The following is a 22,120-nucleotide window of genomic DNA, read 5'->3' as shown; positions in this document are numbered from 1 at the left end:
TTTGTTCAGCAACTTTTGAAAATAACTTGTACTTTAATTTTTAATACAATTTAATGGTTATTAAAAGACGCAATGTATTGCGAATTTTGTTATGTTTAAGGCTTGACAAGCAACGTCAATCACAATGATATGGCGTGGCGATGGCGTCCATTGAAGATAATATTTATTTTGTATGAAAAATAGACAGTCTAAATAATTCATAATTTTTATAAGTTGTTGAACAAAAGTGTCACCGTTTGAGGAGTACAATCTATGTTTTAATTATTTTCTCATGTTACAGACCACACCCGGTATAAAGAATTCCAATTTACATATTTTATTACTTTGCTTATGAGTGTGACGAGAGTGTGTCGGAGTTAATACGAGTGAAAATCACTACACCTTAATACAAAGTCGCCCGCCGCGCCGCGTCTGTTTGTTTGTGTGTTTGTATGTTCGCGACAAACTCAAAAACTACTAAACGGATTTTCATGTGGTTTCCACCTGAATCTCACGAATTGAATCAATCTAATTTCACACTAAACTCAATAAATAATTAGGCTTATTTTGAGGGTATAAATACCTATTATAAGAGGATATTTTGTTTACACAATTTAAGTCAAACCATGATAACTCTGCGACTGTTAGAGAGACTCTGCAAGTGTTATTTTAAACGTCACAAATGTCATAATACTCATAATTTCATAGAAGTTTGACGTTTAAAATAACACTTGCGCAATAAATGCTATCAAACTCGCTGCTGAGTTATCTTGGAGTGACTCTATTTTTCTTTCGCGGTCAAGTTAGCTAAATAATCTAATATAGTTGTAGTAGTAGTATGTAGTTCCTCATCTCGCTGCTAGAATGTTATGTGTGTAATCTTGTCAGCACTGTAATGATTATTATTATCGTCTGTCTATCAATGTTAGTTTAGTATCTATTATCCTGTTATACCTCAATCCGATGACAATGCCACTTAAATATCCTAGGTTTACAAATCATAGTGGGAATTGTCTCAGGATGTAGGTTGCACCTACTAATGTATAAATCTATGTCCTCTTTTGTATTATATATCTGCCTATGTCTGTTTTTTTCCCCAATAAAGAAAAAAAAATCCTATCATGTCACGGTCTGGCACTTTCTGTTTCCGACTGATATTAGGTACTACTATTTTTATAGCAGACGCGAATTAGATCATTTCATTAAGTTGTGTATAAACGGTATATGCGTTGATTTCTTGCGTAAAATCTTTTGTATATAAAAAGTAATGCAGGCACATATGGAACGAGTATCACGATCTAAGTGTTTCTTTACGCATGCGTGCCGAGAAAAGTAAACGATATGCGCGTTTAAATACATATAACAGGGCTATAACCGCGAAAATCGGAGTTCGCAAATTGCGGGCATTTTTCTCTGTCACTCTAATTACGCCTTCATTGGAGTAAAAGAGAAAGGTTCCCGCAATTTGCGAATTTCGGTTTTCGCGGTAGCCCCTCAGGTGTTAATGAACTACTCTGCTTATTTTTGATACATTAAGTATTAAAATTATGTACAATTAATTAATTATTCATTTTTCACATCATCATCATCATCATCATCATCTCAGCCATAAGACGTCCACTGCTGAACATAGGCCTCCCCCTTGGACCTCCATACGTGCCGGATGGGGGGTGAATGCCATAATCGCCACGCTTGGCAGGCGGGTTGGCGATCGTAGTCGAGTACACCGAATTTGAGGGACGCTGCTGCCCGTCCACCGGTGGTTTTGGACGTAGTTTAAGGACATACCCGGGTCCACACACCGGACCGGGTTCACATCACCGACTCGGAAAAAGGCTTTTACTTCCCTGCTAGGAGGAATCAAAGTGGCACTTTTCTATTCTAGCACACTTTTTTTATTAAGCTTAAATAGGTAATATTTTAAAACAATAATTTCCTCATAGGTGATTTAATAAGCAGTACCTATTTGTTCCCATGGTAGCAAAATTCGTTCAGGATCCAATGTACGGCCGCGCCGTAAATATGTCATTTTGCTCTCTTGTGACACAATCTAATAATGCAACCTATACAATAATAGGTAGGTATGTTTACAAAAATCATTAAAAAGTTGGCTCAATAGAAAAAAATCACGATAATATGTTTAATTTTGTTACCTTCTAGTTGCCTGGTTTTACGCCCACTTTTAATAAAAGATAATTTTATAGTTCCGAAAAGAAACTGAACGGGATGTATTCATTTACTGAATAGGTACATACCAAATCGGTTGCTATTGGGAAATAAGTATGATCGTTGTAAAAAGGAAATTGATTAAATAATTAAAATAATCGGTTGCGTCGAAAACAGGAATATTGTTTCTATTGGTAAATAATTAGGGCGCGTCCATTAATTACGTGAAATATTAAAGGGCTCCAAAGATCACGAGAGGTAGTCGCGGGTCTCGGATTTTTGTTGTTGTTCTGACAAAAATTGTAAAATGTGCGTAGAAAAGAAGAAAGTAAGTCATGCATTTATACAATTATTAGAATTTGTTTCTAGACACATCCATCCAAATACTACGCTACTCTCCCCCTTACTTCATGTCATAAACATATTCGTTTGAAAATGAGCTTTAATATAGTATCATTAGAGTTGAATACTGTAATTCCCATATATGGCTGCGTATGCAGTAAGTTTTCGCTAAATGGTTAGCAATAGTACATTACTACAGAGGCCGGGACGAAAGGGGTTGCCGGCCGAAGACGTATAGACGGCCGAGCGAAGCGAGGCCGGATAGGTCTGAGCGCGGGCAACCCCATTTCCCGCCGAGGTATGTATAGTGCTTTTCTCAAACATGCAATGAAATAAATAAAATAAAAAATCCACGAAACCCAAGTTTTATTTATAGAAAAAACTAACAGTAAACTATACCCAAAATATAACCAACACATACCTGTATCATTATCACGCGTATGTTTTACACGAGTCGTGTATTTTTACTACCCGTATATTTTCATGTATCTTTGATTTTTTCGCCTTGTATCCGTCTGACTGTCGTTTTCGTCACATAAGTTTACATAGTCTTTCATATTGATATCATGTTTCACATACATCGTTGCTTTATGCATGGAGTAAATAAGTATAATTTCCACAGTGTTGACGAATTTGTAGTTATATTAATTTAAAATATGCCACAAAACTGTTTCTAATAAACTGTAAGCCATTTTTCTTAGTTTCTCAAATAATAAAATTGCCATAAGCAACCATATACATACTTCGTCTTTGACTTAGCGGCAGAGGCAGCAAGTTATTTAAAATTAATTCTGCTTACGCTGCCAATTCCAAGAGCTACGATTACAATTAATATTAATTTCATTATTTCGTCGGAACTCATATTAAAGTCAAAAAATCAACAACGCACCATAAATCTAATAAAACAGAATGAATATTTTTCAACTTTACCTCCATAACAATTTAAAAAATATAACTACGCGTGTTTGAGTAGACCTTTTTACCGCTAACGTTTAGATGAAATATTTTAAATGTTTTTATTTGTGTAGTTAAATTTATAATTTAAAATTATAGAATGTATTATTTATTAAGTTCATGTTGATTTTATACAAATAAAACTGCAAATTATAGCAAACATTGTTTTTTGGTTTTTTTTTATAGGCGTAGTTGCAGAGTGACATTACGAACCATAAAGCAAATACTGCCTCTAGTTTTTTTTAATGGATGAATGCCACGATGCTGTGTCACAAATATCTATGAAATGAAAATTAAATAATTTTTAAGAAAAAAAAACCGACTTCTATGGGGCCCGGTGAAAGATTATGGTAGATGGTGCACTATGTAGAAAAGGAGGTAAAACCAGTACCTACTTTCTAGTAGCATTTCGTTTCCGTAAGGGTCGTAGCTATCTGGCCTAACCTAACCCACTTCTCTGATAGCAGTTCGGTTCTATGAGGATCGCAGTTCGAACCTAATCAAACCCACTTTTCTAGTAGCATTTCATTTCTGTAAGACTCGCAGTTCTAACCAAACCTAACCCACTTTTGTTCGGTTCTGTGAGGATCGCAGTTCAAACCTAACCTAACCCACTTAACGGCGCATGCGGTGCGGTGTACGGGAGTTTGAGCGGGAGGGGTTTGGCATCATCATACCCACATTTTATGGTAGGTAATCATAGTGGTTTATTTAGTTTAGGTATCATAGTGGTTTTCCGGGTCAAGGTCCGGGTCTCTGAGTCAGAGTCCGGGTCCGAGTCCCGGTCCAAGTCCGGGTCCGGGTCCGAGTCCGGGTCTGAGTCCGGGTCCGAGTCCGGGTCCGAGTCCGGGTCCGAGTCCGAGTCCGGGTCCGAACCGGATCCGGGTATGAGTCCGGGTCCCAGTCCAAGTCAAAATCGAAATTCGAAATCACCAAACATGTACTATGCGTCGTTGAAGAGTTCTGTTCTGATCATCATCAGCAGTTCCACTTCATCAAATGCGACAGTTTTTAATGTAAATGCTTGATTTTATGATGAAAATACAAAAAATTCTATACGTATGCCTTTAAGATTTGAGGAGTTCCCTCGATTCCTTATGGATCCCATCATCAGAACTCGAGCTTGACAAAAATGTGGCTTAAAAACTAATCTTGCTTAACAAACATAACGAAAAGGACAAATCGCCAAACGTGAACTATGCGTCGTTGAAGAGTTCCGTTCTGATCATCATCAGCAGTTCCACTTCATCAAATGCGACAGTTTTTAATGAAAATGCTTGATTTTCTGATGAAAATACAAAAATCTCTATACGCATGCCTTTAAAATTTGAGGAGTTCCCTCGATTTCTCATGGATCCCATCATCAGAACTCAAGCTTGATAAAATTGTGGCTTAAAAACTTAACTTGCTTAACAAACATAACGAAGAGGACAAATCGCCAAAGGTGAACTATGCGTCGTTGAAGAGTTCCGTTCTGATCATCATCAGCAGTTCCACTTCATCAAATGTCACGTTTTTGAATGTATATGCTTGATTTGTTGATAAAAACACAAAAATCACCATATGTATGCCTTTAAGATTTGAGGAGTTCCGTCGATTCCTCATGGATCCCATCATCAGAACTGGATTTTGACAAAAACGGGACCAATCTGTATGCATATACATACAATCAAAAAAATAATTTTCAAAATCGGTCCAGTAATGACGGAGATATAGAGTAACAAACATAAAAAATAAAAATAAAAATAAAAAAAATAAAAAAAATAAAAAACATACAACCGAATTGATAACCTCCTCCTTTGGGATTTGGAAGTCGGTTAAAAAGAGGACTTTGCCGGCCTAGGCCTGCAAGATGTGTATGAAATTCCATTAACGACCTTTTGTCCTAGCCGCACCTGAAACGTCATACTTCGCAGCCTATTATAAGGAACATAACATCAATATTTCATTGCATGTTTGAGAAAAATAATAATCCAGATTGTGTTTATTTTTATTTACTTAACTATTTACCGGATTTATACTCAACTTAATGTAAAACATCTCACGTGAGATTACGGGTGAGGGTGGGCATTGAGGCACATCTCCGGCTTCTCGCATAAGAATAAAAATAAGAATAAGAATAAGCATTGTTTATTGCCACATATTCAATACAAGTACATAGGAAAATAAAATAAAATTACAAGAAAAGAAATAGCATAGGGGTAGGAGGGGCTGAAAAATCCTTGAAAACACCTCACGCGATTGATGGATGGGCCCTTATGGTACTTTGGAAAAGGAAATTAATTAAAATAAACGGCTGTGTTGTAAATGAAGGGATACATTAACTTACCGTAAAATTACCTAATTGGTGTCTGTTGGTGAAAATGATTAAAACGGATATTAATCAAAATAATCGTTTGAATTGACTATATTGATAGCATCCTATATTCTTTAAAAGGGGGCGAAGAACATGGAAATTAGAAAACTTACCACGGAATATAAGGCCATCGTACGAGTTTTAACTAGAGATGCCCCGAATAGTGGTTTTGGCCGAATACCGAATATTCTGCACCTCTCTTGGCCGAAGCGCCGAATATTCGGCATGACATGCGAACATTTTGAGTCACAATATTACGAAAACTGTTTGCCAACAAAGCACGTTTGTTATATTTTTTGTTCGACATAATTAATGAATGTAGGTGAAATGAGTATATAGACCTTCTAATTTTCTGCTATAGTCACCCTTAAGAACCCTATATTCTACTGATTAAAGGAAGGAACCTTTTTATTTCCTTGTACACTACAGGTTAACGTTTTCTACTTAGCCTTTTGAAGGAGTTTCTGATAGAAGTGTACATGATGTAATTATAGGATATTGTCTTAAATTTTTTATAAAAAATGTAGTAGGTACAATGTTCAATTAATTCTACTTTAGTAACGGAAAAAATCGCATTAACAAATGTTCGGAATTTACCTATAGACAGAGTATGCAGCGTATAACAGGTTTTACACAGTTTTGGCTTTAAAATGCCATACCTTTTGCTGTTTGTTTTCACTCAGCTAGGGGATTATATATCATCATTTTTTATGAAATAATTTTTCGTCTTTAAGCTAGTGCCTCAAACAGATCGTTAATTCAAGTTGTTTCTGCTTGAGTGGTGTGGACATTAAAAAATGCACGCCACACTCTATGCGACATGCATCTAACCTTTTATACTAGGAAACTGGGCTTTTTTTAGGGGACTAGGAAAGGTATTTGTTTTGATATTTAAAATATTCAAGATATTTAAAAATGAGATGTAGAATTACAACCAGTACTTATCCTGTACAATTCGGAAATATTTTAATTTTTGCTATATCTGTTAGTAATATGAAGCCGCATTCAGTGCTGTATAGTTATTCAAATATTCTATGAATCTATATTTAATGTATGATTCTTTGTTTATTTATAAACCTTACCTACTGATTAAATATACCATTACCACTTGTATCTAAGTCTAATGTAGGTACGGTATAATAATAAATATAATAATTATGGAGAATAACATTCCTATCTTCTTGCCCGTAACTCCAACCTCTGAACATCTTCAAGTGAAATAATATATGATATGTCTCGGGCTAGGCATAATCGTATAATTAAAAGATTAAACGAACTTACCTGTAAGTGTAGTTCTATCTGTATTATACGATATGCCTAGCCCGAGACAGGAGGCACCCTCCCTCCCTGTACATTCCTGACAGTAATGTTTTCCCATTTATTGGAAGTTGGAGTTGACAGGCAAGGCTCAGTGATTGCAGGAGTGCTCTAAAAGTAATGAAGTTGTCAGCGGTGTCATCGAGTTTTAAGTTTTTATTTGCGGCCAACTCTCTGAATATCACGTGAAAAGGTGGCTTCTTCTCATGTTAATAAAATTAGAACCATAATAAAAATAAAATATTTTGTTATCAACAAAATGGTCAAAAAACCTACGTATTTAACATCTTTCCGCAAGAATACATTTTAAAAGTAATGTAATGTGTAAAATAAAATAATGTGTAATTTCTTCTCTTTAGGTAGGTGCAACAGATATTCGGTGTTCGACCGAATAGTAATAGTCATTTCATCATCAGTCAGTCAGTCAATCATCATCATCACTTTTCTCCTACCATAGGTACTCAAAACCTCATTGTTAGGGTTCCGTACCCAAAGGGTAAAACGGGACCCTATTATTAAGACTTCGCTGTCCGTCCGTCCGTCCGTCCGTCCGTCCGTCCGTCTGTCACCAGGCTGTATCTCACGAACCGTGATAGCTAGACAGTTGAAATTTTCACAGATGATGTATTTCTGTTGCCGCTATAACAACAAATACTGAAAACAGAATAAAATAAAGATTTAAATGGGGCTCCCATACAACAAACGTGATTTTTGACCAAAGTTAAGCAACGTCGGGAGGGGTCAGTACTTGGATGGGTGACCGTTATTTATTTTGCTTTTTTTTTTGTTTTTTTTTTGCATTATGGTACGGAACCCTTCGTGCGCGAGTCCGACTCGCACTTGCCCGGTTTTTATTACATTTCAGACGATCTAATCCTATCCATCCTCCTATTATATTTTATTTTAGCATTGTTATTACCTATTGTATATTATAGACAATAAGGTTTTTTACCCAAATTTCAGAAATGCACATTTTCCACACAAATCACGGCCTTAAATTTACTACGGTAATGATATAATTAACACTGGTTACACAGATTAGATACAGAGGAAAACAAAAGCTGCACTCAACATTAACAATGACATGACTGTTAAATAATCGTTACGTCAGGGTTAGGAATTGTTTGGGGATCGTTGCATCTTCGCACGTTCCAAATTTAAAGTCAATGTCGATGAGGTTTTTATTTTTACATCCCACGGTTTTTGTTATTCGTGATAAGGATAGCATGCATGACGATAACCTCTGTACTTTTAGTTTTTGATGTAATTTTTGTATTGACGTTTTTCGGGGGGTTATTATAAATCGTCAATACACCTACCGTTGAATGTAGTTTGAACTTTTTTGTCTTTTCTTTTTGCTAACGACGTGACAGGGACAGAGATAAAATAAAATAAATAATGTCCCCGCATGTTGAAATTACATTTGAATATGAAGGTCACATGAATGTCACTTTGTTGTCTTACTCAATGAGCAAAATGCGATTTTGCTCACTGTTTTTAATTAGAAAGGTACGTAGGTTGTTCGAGCTGATAAGGTGAAAACTTGAGATGCACCGGATATCCGGTGACTATCCGGTATCCGGCCTACCCGGCCATTATTTTACTATCCGGCCGGATACCGGCTAGTGACTAACGCTACGTCTTACGTAGGCGAACAACGCGCGAACGCGGCGCGGCGCGGCGCGGCGCGGCGCGGCGAAATCAATCCTTTGATGCCCATAGAAGTGTCCTACGTAAGCGATCTCGTTGCGAACGCGGTGCGGCGCGATTTGCACGCGAATGTCAGGCGGCGCGGCGCGGCGCGGCGCGGCTGCGGCCGCTTTCGCCGCGCCGCGCCGCGCCGCGTTCGCGCGTTGTTCGCCTACGTAAGACGTAGCGTTACTATCCGGCCGGATACCGGCTAGTGACTTACTATCCGGCCGGATACCGGGTAGTAACATTGCTTGATTTTGGAAAAAACAAATTGTATTGAAGAATCAGACACGGTCATAATCGTACTTGTTCATTGAACATTCCACTGACTTGCACGCGCACTCATTTCGAACCTAGAAATGTGTCCGCGCGAACGTTCACTAGGAAACAGGGCAAACCTGCAGAATGCGCACCCGAATAACCGAAATGAAGATATAGTTTTGCCGGCTGAATATTCGGCGGCCGTATAACGGATATTCAGCCGAATATTTGGCGGCCGGATACCGGATATTCGGCCGATGGTCAGGCCGGTATCCGGCTCAACAACTATCCGTTGCATCTCTAGTGAAAACACAATTCCCTAATGAGAGCGCCACTGAACGTTTATAATTCTGACAACGTAGGTACATTAATTATGTATAGGTAACATTAAAAAATTACATTAACATGACCTTGTAATGATGCCATAACGAAAGTGAAACGACGCATTGTTGCAGGACAATTTGATAACGATTCATGGCTTGCATATCAATGCAGTCAAGTGTAAAAGTATGGGTACATACTACTTACTCAAAAATATGTCCCATAGTTCTTAATTCACTGACATAAGAGCTATGGGATATATTTTCGAGTATGATGAGTGCACCCATATTTATACACTTGACTGTACTTGTATGCGTGTATTACATATTGAAATTATACCTTCTTATACACGGTGTAACATGAGTAAACCGAATAATTTTAACCACGCATTTCTGAGGTCAAAAGAAGTAAAAAATGTAATATGACTTTAGGTCAATTTCGCCAAAAAAATTTTTTTTTTGTTTTGTTTTTTTCAATTTTTTGAATGTATTTGCACATAAATAATAAATTTTATTGGTAAACTTGTCACTCAAAATTGATTTTTACATTTTTTTTCGTAGAACCTACTTTTTGCAAAGTGTTACTTGTCACTTTTTGACATCTATCAATAAGGATATTTAGACTACGTCCCATAGCAGCAACATCACCATCAAAATGGCCTTTTACACTATGTAACAATAAAAACTTGTTTTTTTTTTAAAATTAATAATATCTCTTAAACTAGGCGAATTTCAAAAAGTTTATAGGACATTTTTGTCTCTAAATATGATCAGGAATACGCTATTAAAATTATTCGGTTTACTCATGTTACACCGTGTATGTGACGTGTTCATGCAATTAGAAATTATAATCTTCTCAATTAGTGTGGCGATTAATGTATACTCGTACTTATTTGTAGACGAGTATGGTCGAATTTTCCCTCCAACTATCAGTAAAAAAAACTTTTATTTATTGTTTTAATACGTTTAGTGTTGCGCTGCGCGTGCTATCAAAATCATTGCAGACTTACCTTGGTCTGACTCTAGCTGGCAGTGGCACTAATGCGGAAGTCGTATTTTTAAAACACCTCGTATATCATATGTGACGTTCCACGGAAAAAGGTACCTAACGGCGGCCGGCGTTTACGTCGCATAGCGCAGCAATAATATTGGAGCAGCGTTAATAATAGCGTAAGCGCCAATCGCCATAAGGTACCTTTACCCGTGAGACGTCACATATTTTCTCTCTCTGTTTATAACAAAGCACAATAGGAGATAGCAAAATCCATTGAATATTTTGTATACAAGCGACATGTAACCAGTTTATGATTTCGGACTGTTTAATAATAATAATCGATTGTAATCGACGACATTGAATCAATGATGAAGTAATATAATCAATACTTAATAGGTAATTCATTCAACGCCGGCGTGCCGTCATGCAGGCTAGGCTAGTATAGTTATTTACGATACAAGTGCGGAAAAGAGGAAATTCGAAACGAGTGGCGATAAATTAAAACTCGACCGAAGGGAGTTTAAACTTTTGGCATACGAACGAAAAGTGCTATTTCACGCACTAGGGCGGGAAAATAGGACCATATGTACTATAAATATTATTGTTGTTTTCGTTTTTTCAACAGTTTTCGTTTAATATTTCGTGAGGTAAACACGTTAACTTACCTGATTTTATATTAAAGGAAAAAATGGAAAAATTACGCTTCCGGCAGAACTTGAACCGCACCAAATTGCGGACGTTGCGGGTTCAAGTCCCGCCGGAAGCGTAATTTTTCCATTTTTTCCTTTAATATAAAATTTGGAATATCGCTCGCAGACGTATCTGCATGTTTAAAAAATTGATTTAACTTACCTAGTTCCTTGTATTTAACTAAGCACATTTTGTTACAGGTTACAAGCGATATCGTTAGCAATCCTGCTAGCGATCATCGACCAGACACAGGCCTTCACACTCCGCTACGACTATGTGAGGCCCCACGACCTGACTGCAGAGGAAAGCAGAGTTTCACCAGTCGTACACGAGCTGAAACGAGACCACATGGAAAATGTAGAGTTCCAGGTTGCTCCCATAGGCGTCGCGTTGTCACTGACTATGACCACAGAAAGCGAAGCGGAGACCACATTCCAAAACGAAATAGTGACAAGCAATAACTTGAAAGAGGCAAACCAGATAGAACCCACTATAAATACACATGAACAAGTTGAAAGTGAAGTTAAAGTTGAAGACAGTACAAGTGCAGCAGCTGATGACGAAGTAAAAAGTGCACAGAACCTCATCTGGATGGACTCGGAGCTTGAGAGTAAAAATATTACTCCTTTAACCCAAGTAGAGACAACTACGGTTACAACTGAAAGTATTACTACTGAAGCCTCAACTAACAAAGAAAGTATCGAAACTAAAACCACTGACGTCATGATTTCGATAGTTAATACTACTACGCCCGTTGTCATTGTATCAGAAACACCGAATACAGCGGCTACTACAACTGAATCAAATATTATTGAAACTACACCTACATGGAAAAAGTATACTACAATTGAAAGAAAACCAGTGACTACTAGCGAATACGTCGTACCATTACGAACAGAGCGCATAGGTGACTCGATTAACGCACATACGACTGAAACTAGAGTTAGTCTCGAGAAGGTATTTGATTTAGCACCAGATATACTATCCCTACAAGAGCTAAAAACTCATCTTTTGGATTCAACAAATTCCGTACCAACAGAAACTGAAGTTAATTCTACGGAGATAGTATCAAAACGAGCAGGATATTTAAATCACACAACGCCAGAATTAGACGCTGTAATTTCAACTAATGTCAATGCACTGAAAGCAACTTATGAAGTCGAAACGGGCGGAGTCGCGTACGATATGGACACGCATGAAGAAAGCGATTACACACTAAATAAGACGTCTCACAGTCAAATGGTAAGTAAATTTGTAAGGTGGCTGCAAAAACATAAAAAGTCAAATCGATGTCTAACACCTGAAGTTAAACAAAAACCTGTACTCGTATTACTGAATCGCGATTAGAAAGGGATTGAGATAGCTGTCAATCCATATTGATTTTGACGTAAGTGTATGGAAATCTGTTATTTCTAATCCCTTTCTGATCGCGGCATGATAATACAGTGTGTCGCATTGGACCTAATGAACTACTAATTTGGCCCCCATGTAGCTATGTTCAGCAATAATCATTAGTAGTAGTAGTAGTAGTAAACACTTTATTGCACAAAACAAGTACATAACACAGAGAGAATACAATAAATGTGTACAAAGGCGAACTTATCCCGTTAAGGGATCTCTTCCAGCTAACCTTTAAGTAACTGAGAGATACATATGAAATGGTAGTCAAACTAAGATAAACTGTACATGACGGCGAGACTTAAAAGAAGTAGCTAACCCTAGGAACATAACTTAATACAATGTGATGCATTAGGTGCAAAGGCATATACATATATAGATATACGAAACAATTACATGTCCATAAAAATATTAATACTTACTTCTAAATAAATAAATATATACATATATATAAATACAATAATAATATTAGTTTGAGAGAAATCATCAAAATTTCGCTCCATACGTTAATAACCATCAGTTTTAAGTAAAATTTGGTAAATTTTTCAGATTGCTATTTTGTTGACTTAAATTTATACTTCTTGAAGAGGTTAGCGCGGTTTACAAAGAGTACAAAATCAATTTCTCCCAAACCATTATTTTTTTCGGAGCATACATGGAATCAAATCATATTTAGCTCTTCAGATCATTTTTATTATTGCCCTTGGGTTGACCCACACTGAAATTGAAAGCGTAACTGTTTACCCTAATGAATGTTGGTGTTTGTGGCAACAATATCCCATGTCATTTTAAATTTAAAATTGTACAAGTTTTCAATGTTATTTTAAAATATTTTTTACACATTAATTTGTATAAAAATACTGTATGATTTCAGGCAGAAGACGCACTGAAAGAAGAGCTTTTAGTAGAAGCCAATTTAGGAGACAAGAATCTTTTCGCCACTATTCCGAAAAGCGACGGGTCTTATGATGAACAAAACGAAATCACTACACGCATCGACCAACAAACTGATAATTACCTGACAGTTCGACCTATAAATAGTGATAAAAAGAATACTTTATACACAGTTAGCCCCAACTATAAGCCTCTTAAGAAGATAGAAGTCCAGCCTTCGAAACCTTTTGTGCGTGACCCTGATGACAATAGCTGGAGAAACGAAAGCCTCAGTTCACTAGGAATAGTTTTCAAAGGAAAGAACTCGACCAAAGCCTTTACAGAAGTTATAAAGAATAAAACTGAAATAGTGATGAATAACACCACGGAACCAGAGAAAGTATTAATGAAGGTCGACTTGAGGGACAGGCTTGAGAAAATTGCAGAGAAAAGGAAGAGAAAGAAGAAGATCGATAATAACGGGAGTACAGAGTACGGTGATTATGAGGAAAATAGCTCTGGTGATACGTATACGTCGAAAGAAAAACCTGAAATTAAATTGGCAACTTTACCGACGCCTCCGGAGTTAGTTAATCCAGGTATCACATTTGGAACCAAATTAGAAGAATCGTCCAACAAATACCCTTCTAAAACGCCCAAGCTTACATTTGATTATTACGATGGAAAAGATGAGGACGCAGACTACGCAACGTACCCTAACATCGATATCTTAAAGTCTACACCGCGACCTAGAGTCCAATGGCCGGTGACACAAAGGATCTTAGACAATACTCATCATGTCAGAACGTACTTGCCTGATAGGCAGCCTACTGTACAATACTTCCCTCCGAGACCTAAAACGCAGAATGACTATAAAGTTGCACCTTTTGGGCACACCGCACAACCACAAACTAAGCCATTTGAAACATACACTAAAAATACGGAAAATACCCCTTCGACATACATCACAACTGATAAAATACAACACGTTGAATACAGACAAGTGGGTGCTGGTGCTGGTCCAGTGGATGGTGGGGGTGATGATGCCTTCATGATTCGACATTACAAGGACTTTCTAGAATCCGTAGCCAAGGATATGGATTACGATAAAAACGGCCCGTATCAGAGACCGATTAGCGAAGAAGGCCCATCAGTGAAATCGGAAGACTACTTCGGTCAACGGAAGGAAGGAATCAATAAATACGTGGATTACCTCAATCAGAATCACGAACGATTCAAGGCCGACTTTCCGGTGGTATTTAACACTAGCATAGTACATGGCGCGGAAAGAGGAAAGGTGCTTGCTTCTTCCAGTGCTATGTTTAAACGATTATATAATGGAGCTCAAACAAAGGAAGTGTTCGACTTTAGTAACAGGCCTTTTGATCCGAACTGCGATAATGTTACCGTAGAATTGTCTCCTGCGTATGAGTTGCATTACTATGTTCCAGATCAGGAAGAAACGGCGGGCCGCAGCACTATGCCATTCGGCTATAGACATTAATTGCTTATAAATTTTAATTTAGTCTGGTTTGGTTACTCTGGAACCTGAATATTTTAAAATGTCTGACGTATTGGTCGCATACAGAAATTAAAAGGTAAATTATATATTATTAATAATAATTGCTGAGATGCTTTAACTACGCAGTATACATAAGGGCCGATTTGTATCTATAGACGTTGAGGGTGCCAGGGCTATAACCGCGAAAATGGAAGTTCGCAAATTGCGGACATCTTTCTCTGTCACCCTAATTACGCCTTCATTGGAGTAAAAGAGAAAGATCCCTGCAATTTGCGAATTTCGGTTTTCGCGGTAGCCCTCAAATCAGACACGTGCCGTGGCAGACAAAATAATTTTCATCGGCGCGCTCAATATAGGTATGTAGATATAAATCGACCTTAAAGGGTACCTAAAACTGTTTATTCTTATTTATTTAAATTCCTGGCAATTATTTCATGTCATTAAGCTTTGTAGCAGATTTTGCATTGGAAGAAATGGAATTGGCATTCTTGAAAAATTACGAACAATGATAGTGTAGGAAAAAAAAATATAGCGTAGGTATGAGGAAATAAATTTAAAAATAAGACAAAGTATAGATATAGTAAAATTGTTATTATAATGGAGGACTGACTTGGAGGTTTTAAAGAAAGTAAGTTTAATAATATAAAAAGTTGTCAAAAACCTGCTTACATAAAGATAATTTAAAGGATAACTTTTTATGTTATTAACTTATTAAGCTTAGAAGAGTATAATGTTATTATTTATTTTGGATAAGTTAAAAGCTTAAGGTTGTTTGCCAAAGTAAAAGTATAGTTTTAAGTTTGTATATAAAATGTACACAAAATATCACCGAAATAAATTGATTAAATGTAGGAAGTTGTAGTGATAATAAAAACTTAACAAAGTGTGAAGAATTTTATTTGAAAACCTCTAGGTACTTACCGTTTATTTACTATTTTTTCATTTCCCATATCGAGAAGGCGAACCAAACAAAATTAACTTTGTTCCATAATTATTAAATGGACTTAATTTACCTAATTTGTGGTAAGTTGAACTAGTATTAAGACCGTGGGACGCTATGGACGGTTTTTAATATTTCCACGGATCGCCATTTCTACAGTAGAAAAATGCGGGAAGCCATTGAAATAAAAAAAACATTGCAATTTTAATCGGGAAGAGGGTTTTGAGATCTTATCCACATGGAATCCAGTCATTAGTAAATGTAAGCGGAAACGAATATCGACAGTCGATAAATCGAATATCGTTAGTGTTGTGTGTATTACTTATGAGAGCCAGTCTTCTCCGAGACCACGGGGACAACGCCGTCCTCGAAACGTCGGAGGTAAATCTTAAAACTTAAATACGCAATTAAGTCCCGTTGTGCAGTTTGATAAGGTTTTTAATATTTCAAGAGAAGAGTTAATAAAGCCTTCGTAAACTAGACCAAGAAAAGTTTGCAAAGATTTTATAGCACACGCAGTGCAACTGTTATTTTAAACGCCAAACTTCTATAAAATTATGACGTATAAATAACACTTGCATTGCGTTTGCTATCAAAATCACTGCAGACTATTCTTGGTCTAACTCTATATCTCCAACGAATTTCATAGCCACATTTCTACACATTATTATTTAAACGGTCCTGACTTAATCGCGTATAATTAAATATGTGCCGACACCAATAAAATATTATATAACATGAAATTAATTGTCATTCAATATGATACCAGGACTGACAGGTGTGTAAGAGCTCATTTAGACGGTGCGAGAACTCGATTTCATTGAGGTATTGGACGTAACCTAAATAGTCCGCAATGTAACTAAAATCGCATTTGATTTCGCGCGCCGTCTAAATGAGCCTTAAAGCAGAAAATAACAGTTTACTTTTTAAAATACCATTTTATTGACATTTTCATTTTAGAATAGTATGCAAACATCACTCGATCGTTCGACCAATCGCCACGGGCTAAACGTCATTTGAGCATAAAAATACAATAAAATAACTATCATATGCGCCTGCGTCGCCCGACAAATGCAGAACTGGATGAATAAATAATTATTATAATACAAAATTAACTCATTAAATGACATTTCTACAAATGAACACAATCCTCTTTGGATAAAACAAAAATCCGATTACAATTATATACAAAAAATGCTTTTCAATTACATTTTTGGATGTGTTCTTTAAAAAAAAAACATTTTGTGCTGATTTAGTTTGGTACTTTCAACAATAATTAACATATTTATCAATCTCTATTTCTAAAATCAGATTTTAGATTAAGTGAAAATATGATGTAAATTATTTTTGACAGTATATTGTAAAATATTCTTTCGGAATACATATTTAACACATTCTGAGCTTGTAGTTACATTTCTTTTAAATTACTCTTTTCATAGATTAAAGTCATAGCTCAGAATAGTGTAAACACATAACAAAGTAAATAGCGTCTTACGTTGATAAAAATACGGTTCACAGTCCATCATTCCCAAACTTCTAAATTATATTGTATGACCAATAATGATATTCCAATTTCAACGTTTCTTTTAAAACCAGTACCGTGAAATACCGAATTCAGTCTTGAAGAGCTCTTGCTCTCTTGAAATACTACTTAGGAGGAGTATAGGTACGGTAGAAAGTATTAATTTATGACCCAGTTCGTAACTTGTCACAGTGGCAATCAATATGAAAGTCGCCGTGACCTCATACTGTTGTCACTGTGACAAGGTACAAAATGGGTCATAAATTAAAATTATCGACTGTACCTATTATTAATGTGGAAACAGAGTTTAGTACACAAAATACACATAAGATTAATGCGGTTAAGTGTGGCTGGCCTTCTCATTAGGGCCTGTTTAGTGTATACACATTGTTTAGTGTTTAGTGCGAGTACATACATTTGCTACTTGCGTTAATGCCCCCAATCACACTTGACCTTAAGTAACATTTGTCATTCAATGTGTATAAGTAACTTTTAAATTGAAATTTTGCTCTCCTGGCCAAAAATGGGCGATTTTATGGAATAATTTAATAAGACTCTTACGGTACCAATTTAAAATTTGCTCTGCTGAAATTCCAATGTCAAAATCGGCCATAGACTAAAAATAAAAAAGCGAAACAGCATAGATTAACATGGGCTGGGTATATCGGCTTACATTACATGGTAGGTACGTTGAATACAATATAATCATTTAAATATATGTAGTTTAATAGCTAGAAGCGTTTATTTACAAGGACACACTTTACCTACTCGCTAGACCTGCCTCCCGTTGTGCGCCGTTATCTGTGGTCTTTAAAAAATATAGGATTTTGGTTGATTGAGTTGATTTTTATATTAATTTGACTACATGAGAAATATTAGTTCGATCAATCAATCGATTAAACCAGAGACATATAGCAACACTGACTGTCCATCGGTAGACCTTATGCCTTATGTAAAAAGGTTTGCGATTTTTCAGTTAACAGTGTGGGCGATGGTACATAGATATCACGAATATAATTTAAATAGAAAGTCCGGGGATCGAACTCATAACTGTTGAGCTCTTGATTCTGGGTGGAATAAATACGAAATCCCCATTTGGGACAAAAATATCTTTAATTTTCCGTGGAGTTACCAAAATAACACACGTTTTCGTAACACAGTGGATATCATTTTTTAAAGAAAATCGGCTCATTAGGTATGCAGAGTACAGACAAGTGGTACGTTGACTACGTTCGATACTTGTGTAATGTGCAAGGTAACTTATTAATTTATATTTGATTTAATTATCAATTAATTTTTCGCTGAAGATTTGTCTTAATTTATACGTTTACCATTTACTAATACAATAAAATTAATTCACTATTGTTTTTCTAACTGGTCAGTAGACATCACTGTATAATCACCTCATTTATTCACGCAACATAATTTTGAATTTGATTTCCCTATTAGTTGTCACGAAATAATTGTATTTTGTTTTGATTCGTACTAATCTACATAATTTGCCTGTAATTTTATGACTAAATGTTGCCTTTAAATTATTTTGATTAAAAATATAATAAACCAAATCTGATATTTATTTTATCCTATTCCTATCCTGAAATGCGTCCTGATATCTACTTATATAATCAAAAAAGGTTTATAAGTAGTAAAATATATTAAAACGAAAATAACATGATAACTGTCGAAAACTATACTACAAATTATCCATATTTTCTATTAAAGCCCACAGACAACGGCGGCACGCACAAATTCGAACCTACATCGTTACATTAGCCAGTCTTTCGTTTATTACGCTACGCTACTTACGCCGCTAACTCTCCACAACCTTGCAGAAATCTTACCAACTCACTTAGCGTAAAAATTGTAAATAATACCAACTAAATTCTAAGATAACTCTGTATGTAAGTATTAATTTATGACCCATTTCGTATCTTGTCACAGTGACAATCAATATGTAAGTCGCTAGAGACCTCATACTATTGTCACTGTGACAAGGTACAAAATGGGTCATAAATCAAAACTTTCGACTGTACGAACTTTGACAGAACAAAGTGGGGAAGTGCCACTGATTCAAAATCAAATCACACTCGTGTTTAATTTGGAACCTTATTTTATTCCATTCTAGTTCAAAATTAGATTTGATTTTGTTCTTTTTAAAGGAAATTGGGACTTTTCATAGACGTTAACGTTGATACTTCCACACTTTGTCCCTGCAAAGTCTGTATAGAGTGTCTTGGTGTGGCTCTAACAAACATTCGTTGGTTGTATTAAATGTGTAAGTCTAAAAGAAACTCGTGTTTCGAATTTGACAGTTTGATGGCGCTGTATGGCTCCGTACATAATGCGAGCTGTGCCCTGTTTATCAAACGCTTGTAACTTGTAAAACAAGCGGAAGTCCCTTTTTGACAGCTTTTGTTAGAAAGGGACTTCCACTTGTATTACAAGTTAGCAGCTTTTTCATAAACAGGGCACTGGTTGTCAAAGGTTGAAGTTTGACAATTACCTTAGGTACCATACAACATATGGCGCCATTTTAAGCTGTCAAACTCGAATGCACGCTTTTTTCTTAGACTTTACACATGTTGCACAATACCTCAGTGTAATAAAAGTGATTATTCATAAATTGCATAATTTACTCAACATTGAAGATATCTAAATGAAAACCGTCTATTTCATAAATTACCAAGAAAATGTAGTTGGACCTGATTGAATATAAGGTTGAAGCACTCAACTGTAACTATTGCTTTAACATTCGTTAATATTGATATAATCCTTTGCCAAATAGTGCTGGTTATAAAACACAAAAGTCAAAACTTTTTTCAAGAAAATAATTCTTAAACAATCACCTTTAATACTAATAAGTATTATTTAACACTTTTACGCTTATACGGACGTTTTTATCGAAGTTTCTTAACATATAATTTGACGTTGCAGTTTCAAAATGTATTTTTAAATAAATAAGCATTTGAATTATCGTTCAAGATAAAAAACAGAAATATACATATTTGGATATATTATAAAACTTCGATGAAAACACTATTTTATTTATGATTTAACTTACTTGTTGAAAATCAAGACGTAATGTTAAGCAGATAATTTATATTGCGTTTATTAAACTAAGTTATCCTTCTTGACGCTAGATGGCGGTACTTATTTAACATTTTCTTTTATAACCATTTTATTTCACTTTTTTGTTGGTATATTTAACTCTTATTTGTGTAACTTTGTGTAAGAGATAAATACATATATTTCCAATAGAATCAGCTGTTACTAAAAGTACCTACTATTACCGCCATCTAGTTTACAATAGTGTAACTTTTAAAGCAATGGAAGTCAGTTTATGATTTTAAAACAAAACTGGAGGGATTATTAGGGTTCACGTTGGCACCTAGTATTTTTGGCACCACTAGCTAATTCAAATCAATCAATGCTATATTATAAAAAAAAACAAGCACCAAAACATAACAAAAAAATAGGAACAACGCGAAGTTCTAGAATGTTTAAATATTTTCCAACAAAATAATACCACAATATTTCATAATAAGGAATAAAACCGACTTGTATGGTCAAATAATTTAATTTTAGTACCTTGTCACATTGACAATAGTATGAAGTCCCTAGCGACTTACATATTGATTGTCATTGTGACAATGTACGAAATGGCACGGAAATTAAATTCTTTGCTTGTACCCGAATTTTTCCATCATAATGACATTTATTTTACGAGACGTGCAAAGTAATTTGAATAAAAATAGATAGAAACAGAATTTTTCATTATTGTAAATATGTGGTAACATATCAGCTCATGTAATTTGTGGCGCTGTATTCGGATTCAGTAGTTGGAAATGAAACCTTAATATAAAAAAATAAGGTTACTTATTAACTGAATAAAATAAATTCATATAAAATGAGTACTAATCTCGAATTACACGCATTCGGAAAATAAAAAAGTGTTAACAAATTCAAAATGGTGTACATAATACCTAGCACCGCTATGTGTTTAAAATTTAAATATAGAAATTAAAGCAGAAGAAATTTGTATAAATGCAACATCACACGTTGAATTGACCTGAAACTGTTTTTAAAGTTGGCAACACTGTAGAAGTTTTATATTTAAGCTGTTGCGAAGGAAAACGCAATGGTGCCAACCTTTTAGCAGTAAATGTCCAGTGATATGTAAATAAATTTCAAAAATAATAGGCTGCGAATTTCAAACAATTTTTAACTTAACGCTATAAGTAGTGAGTATGTTCAATTTTCCGTATACTTACAAAACCACATCCATAAAGCTCTAGAGGAAGCCTCACTATACAAATATTATAATTAATGTATGTTTTTTTTCATTAAATATTTTTTTAAATATCATTTACACGTCCATACAAATCCTAAGCTAAAGCATTCTCGATGTTCAGACTAATCACTATGAACCTTTCCGAGTTTTCGCTATAATTTACAAAATTTTCTATATTTTATACAATTTTGAAAGCGTACCAATTGGAAACTATTATTTTCTATTTTACTTTGTTAGGATATACAAAAATACATTTGGGGATAAATGTGGATCACGCTAGAGTTTTTTTTTTCGCAAAATTACCTATTCTGCACATTTTCGAAGTTATCAAAGTGTAATCTTGGGTTCTTATGCTCGTTAGTTTAGTTTCAGTTGTCAAACAATCCTCATTTTTTAATACGGCATAAAAAATAAGGTTGTTTTGTTATAGGCCAAATTGCATATCCCAACATAGTAATTTAATTAAAAATAAATTTAATTCTCATCGGAATAAGATTCACAAT

General features: G+C 35.4%; 1 protein-coding gene across 1 annotated transcript in view; it reads left to right on the top strand.

Annotated features, from left to right (window-relative positions):
* Window positions 1-15,733, top strand: part of LOC134665403 (uncharacterized) — a 33,886-nt gene extending 18,153 nt beyond the window's left edge. Inside the window, exons 2-3 of the mRNA XM_063522353.1 lie at window positions 11,272-12,313; window positions 13,344-15,733. Coding sequence (XP_063378423.1) covers window positions 11,272-12,313; window positions 13,344-14,846 — 2,545 coding nt within the window. The 3' untranslated portion in view covers window positions 14,847-15,733. The remainder of the gene's footprint in view (window positions 1-11,271; window positions 12,314-13,343) is intronic.
* The last annotated feature ends 6,387 nt before the right edge of the window (window positions 15,734-22,120 follow it).

Source organism: Cydia fagiglandana, chromosome 6 (assembly GCF_963556715.1).
Source record: "Cydia fagiglandana chromosome 6, ilCydFagi1.1, whole genome shotgun sequence".
NCBI lineage: Eukaryota > Metazoa > Arthropoda > Insecta > Lepidoptera > Tortricidae > Cydia > Cydia fagiglandana.
This window is presented reverse-complemented; position numbering and strand designations above follow the sequence as displayed.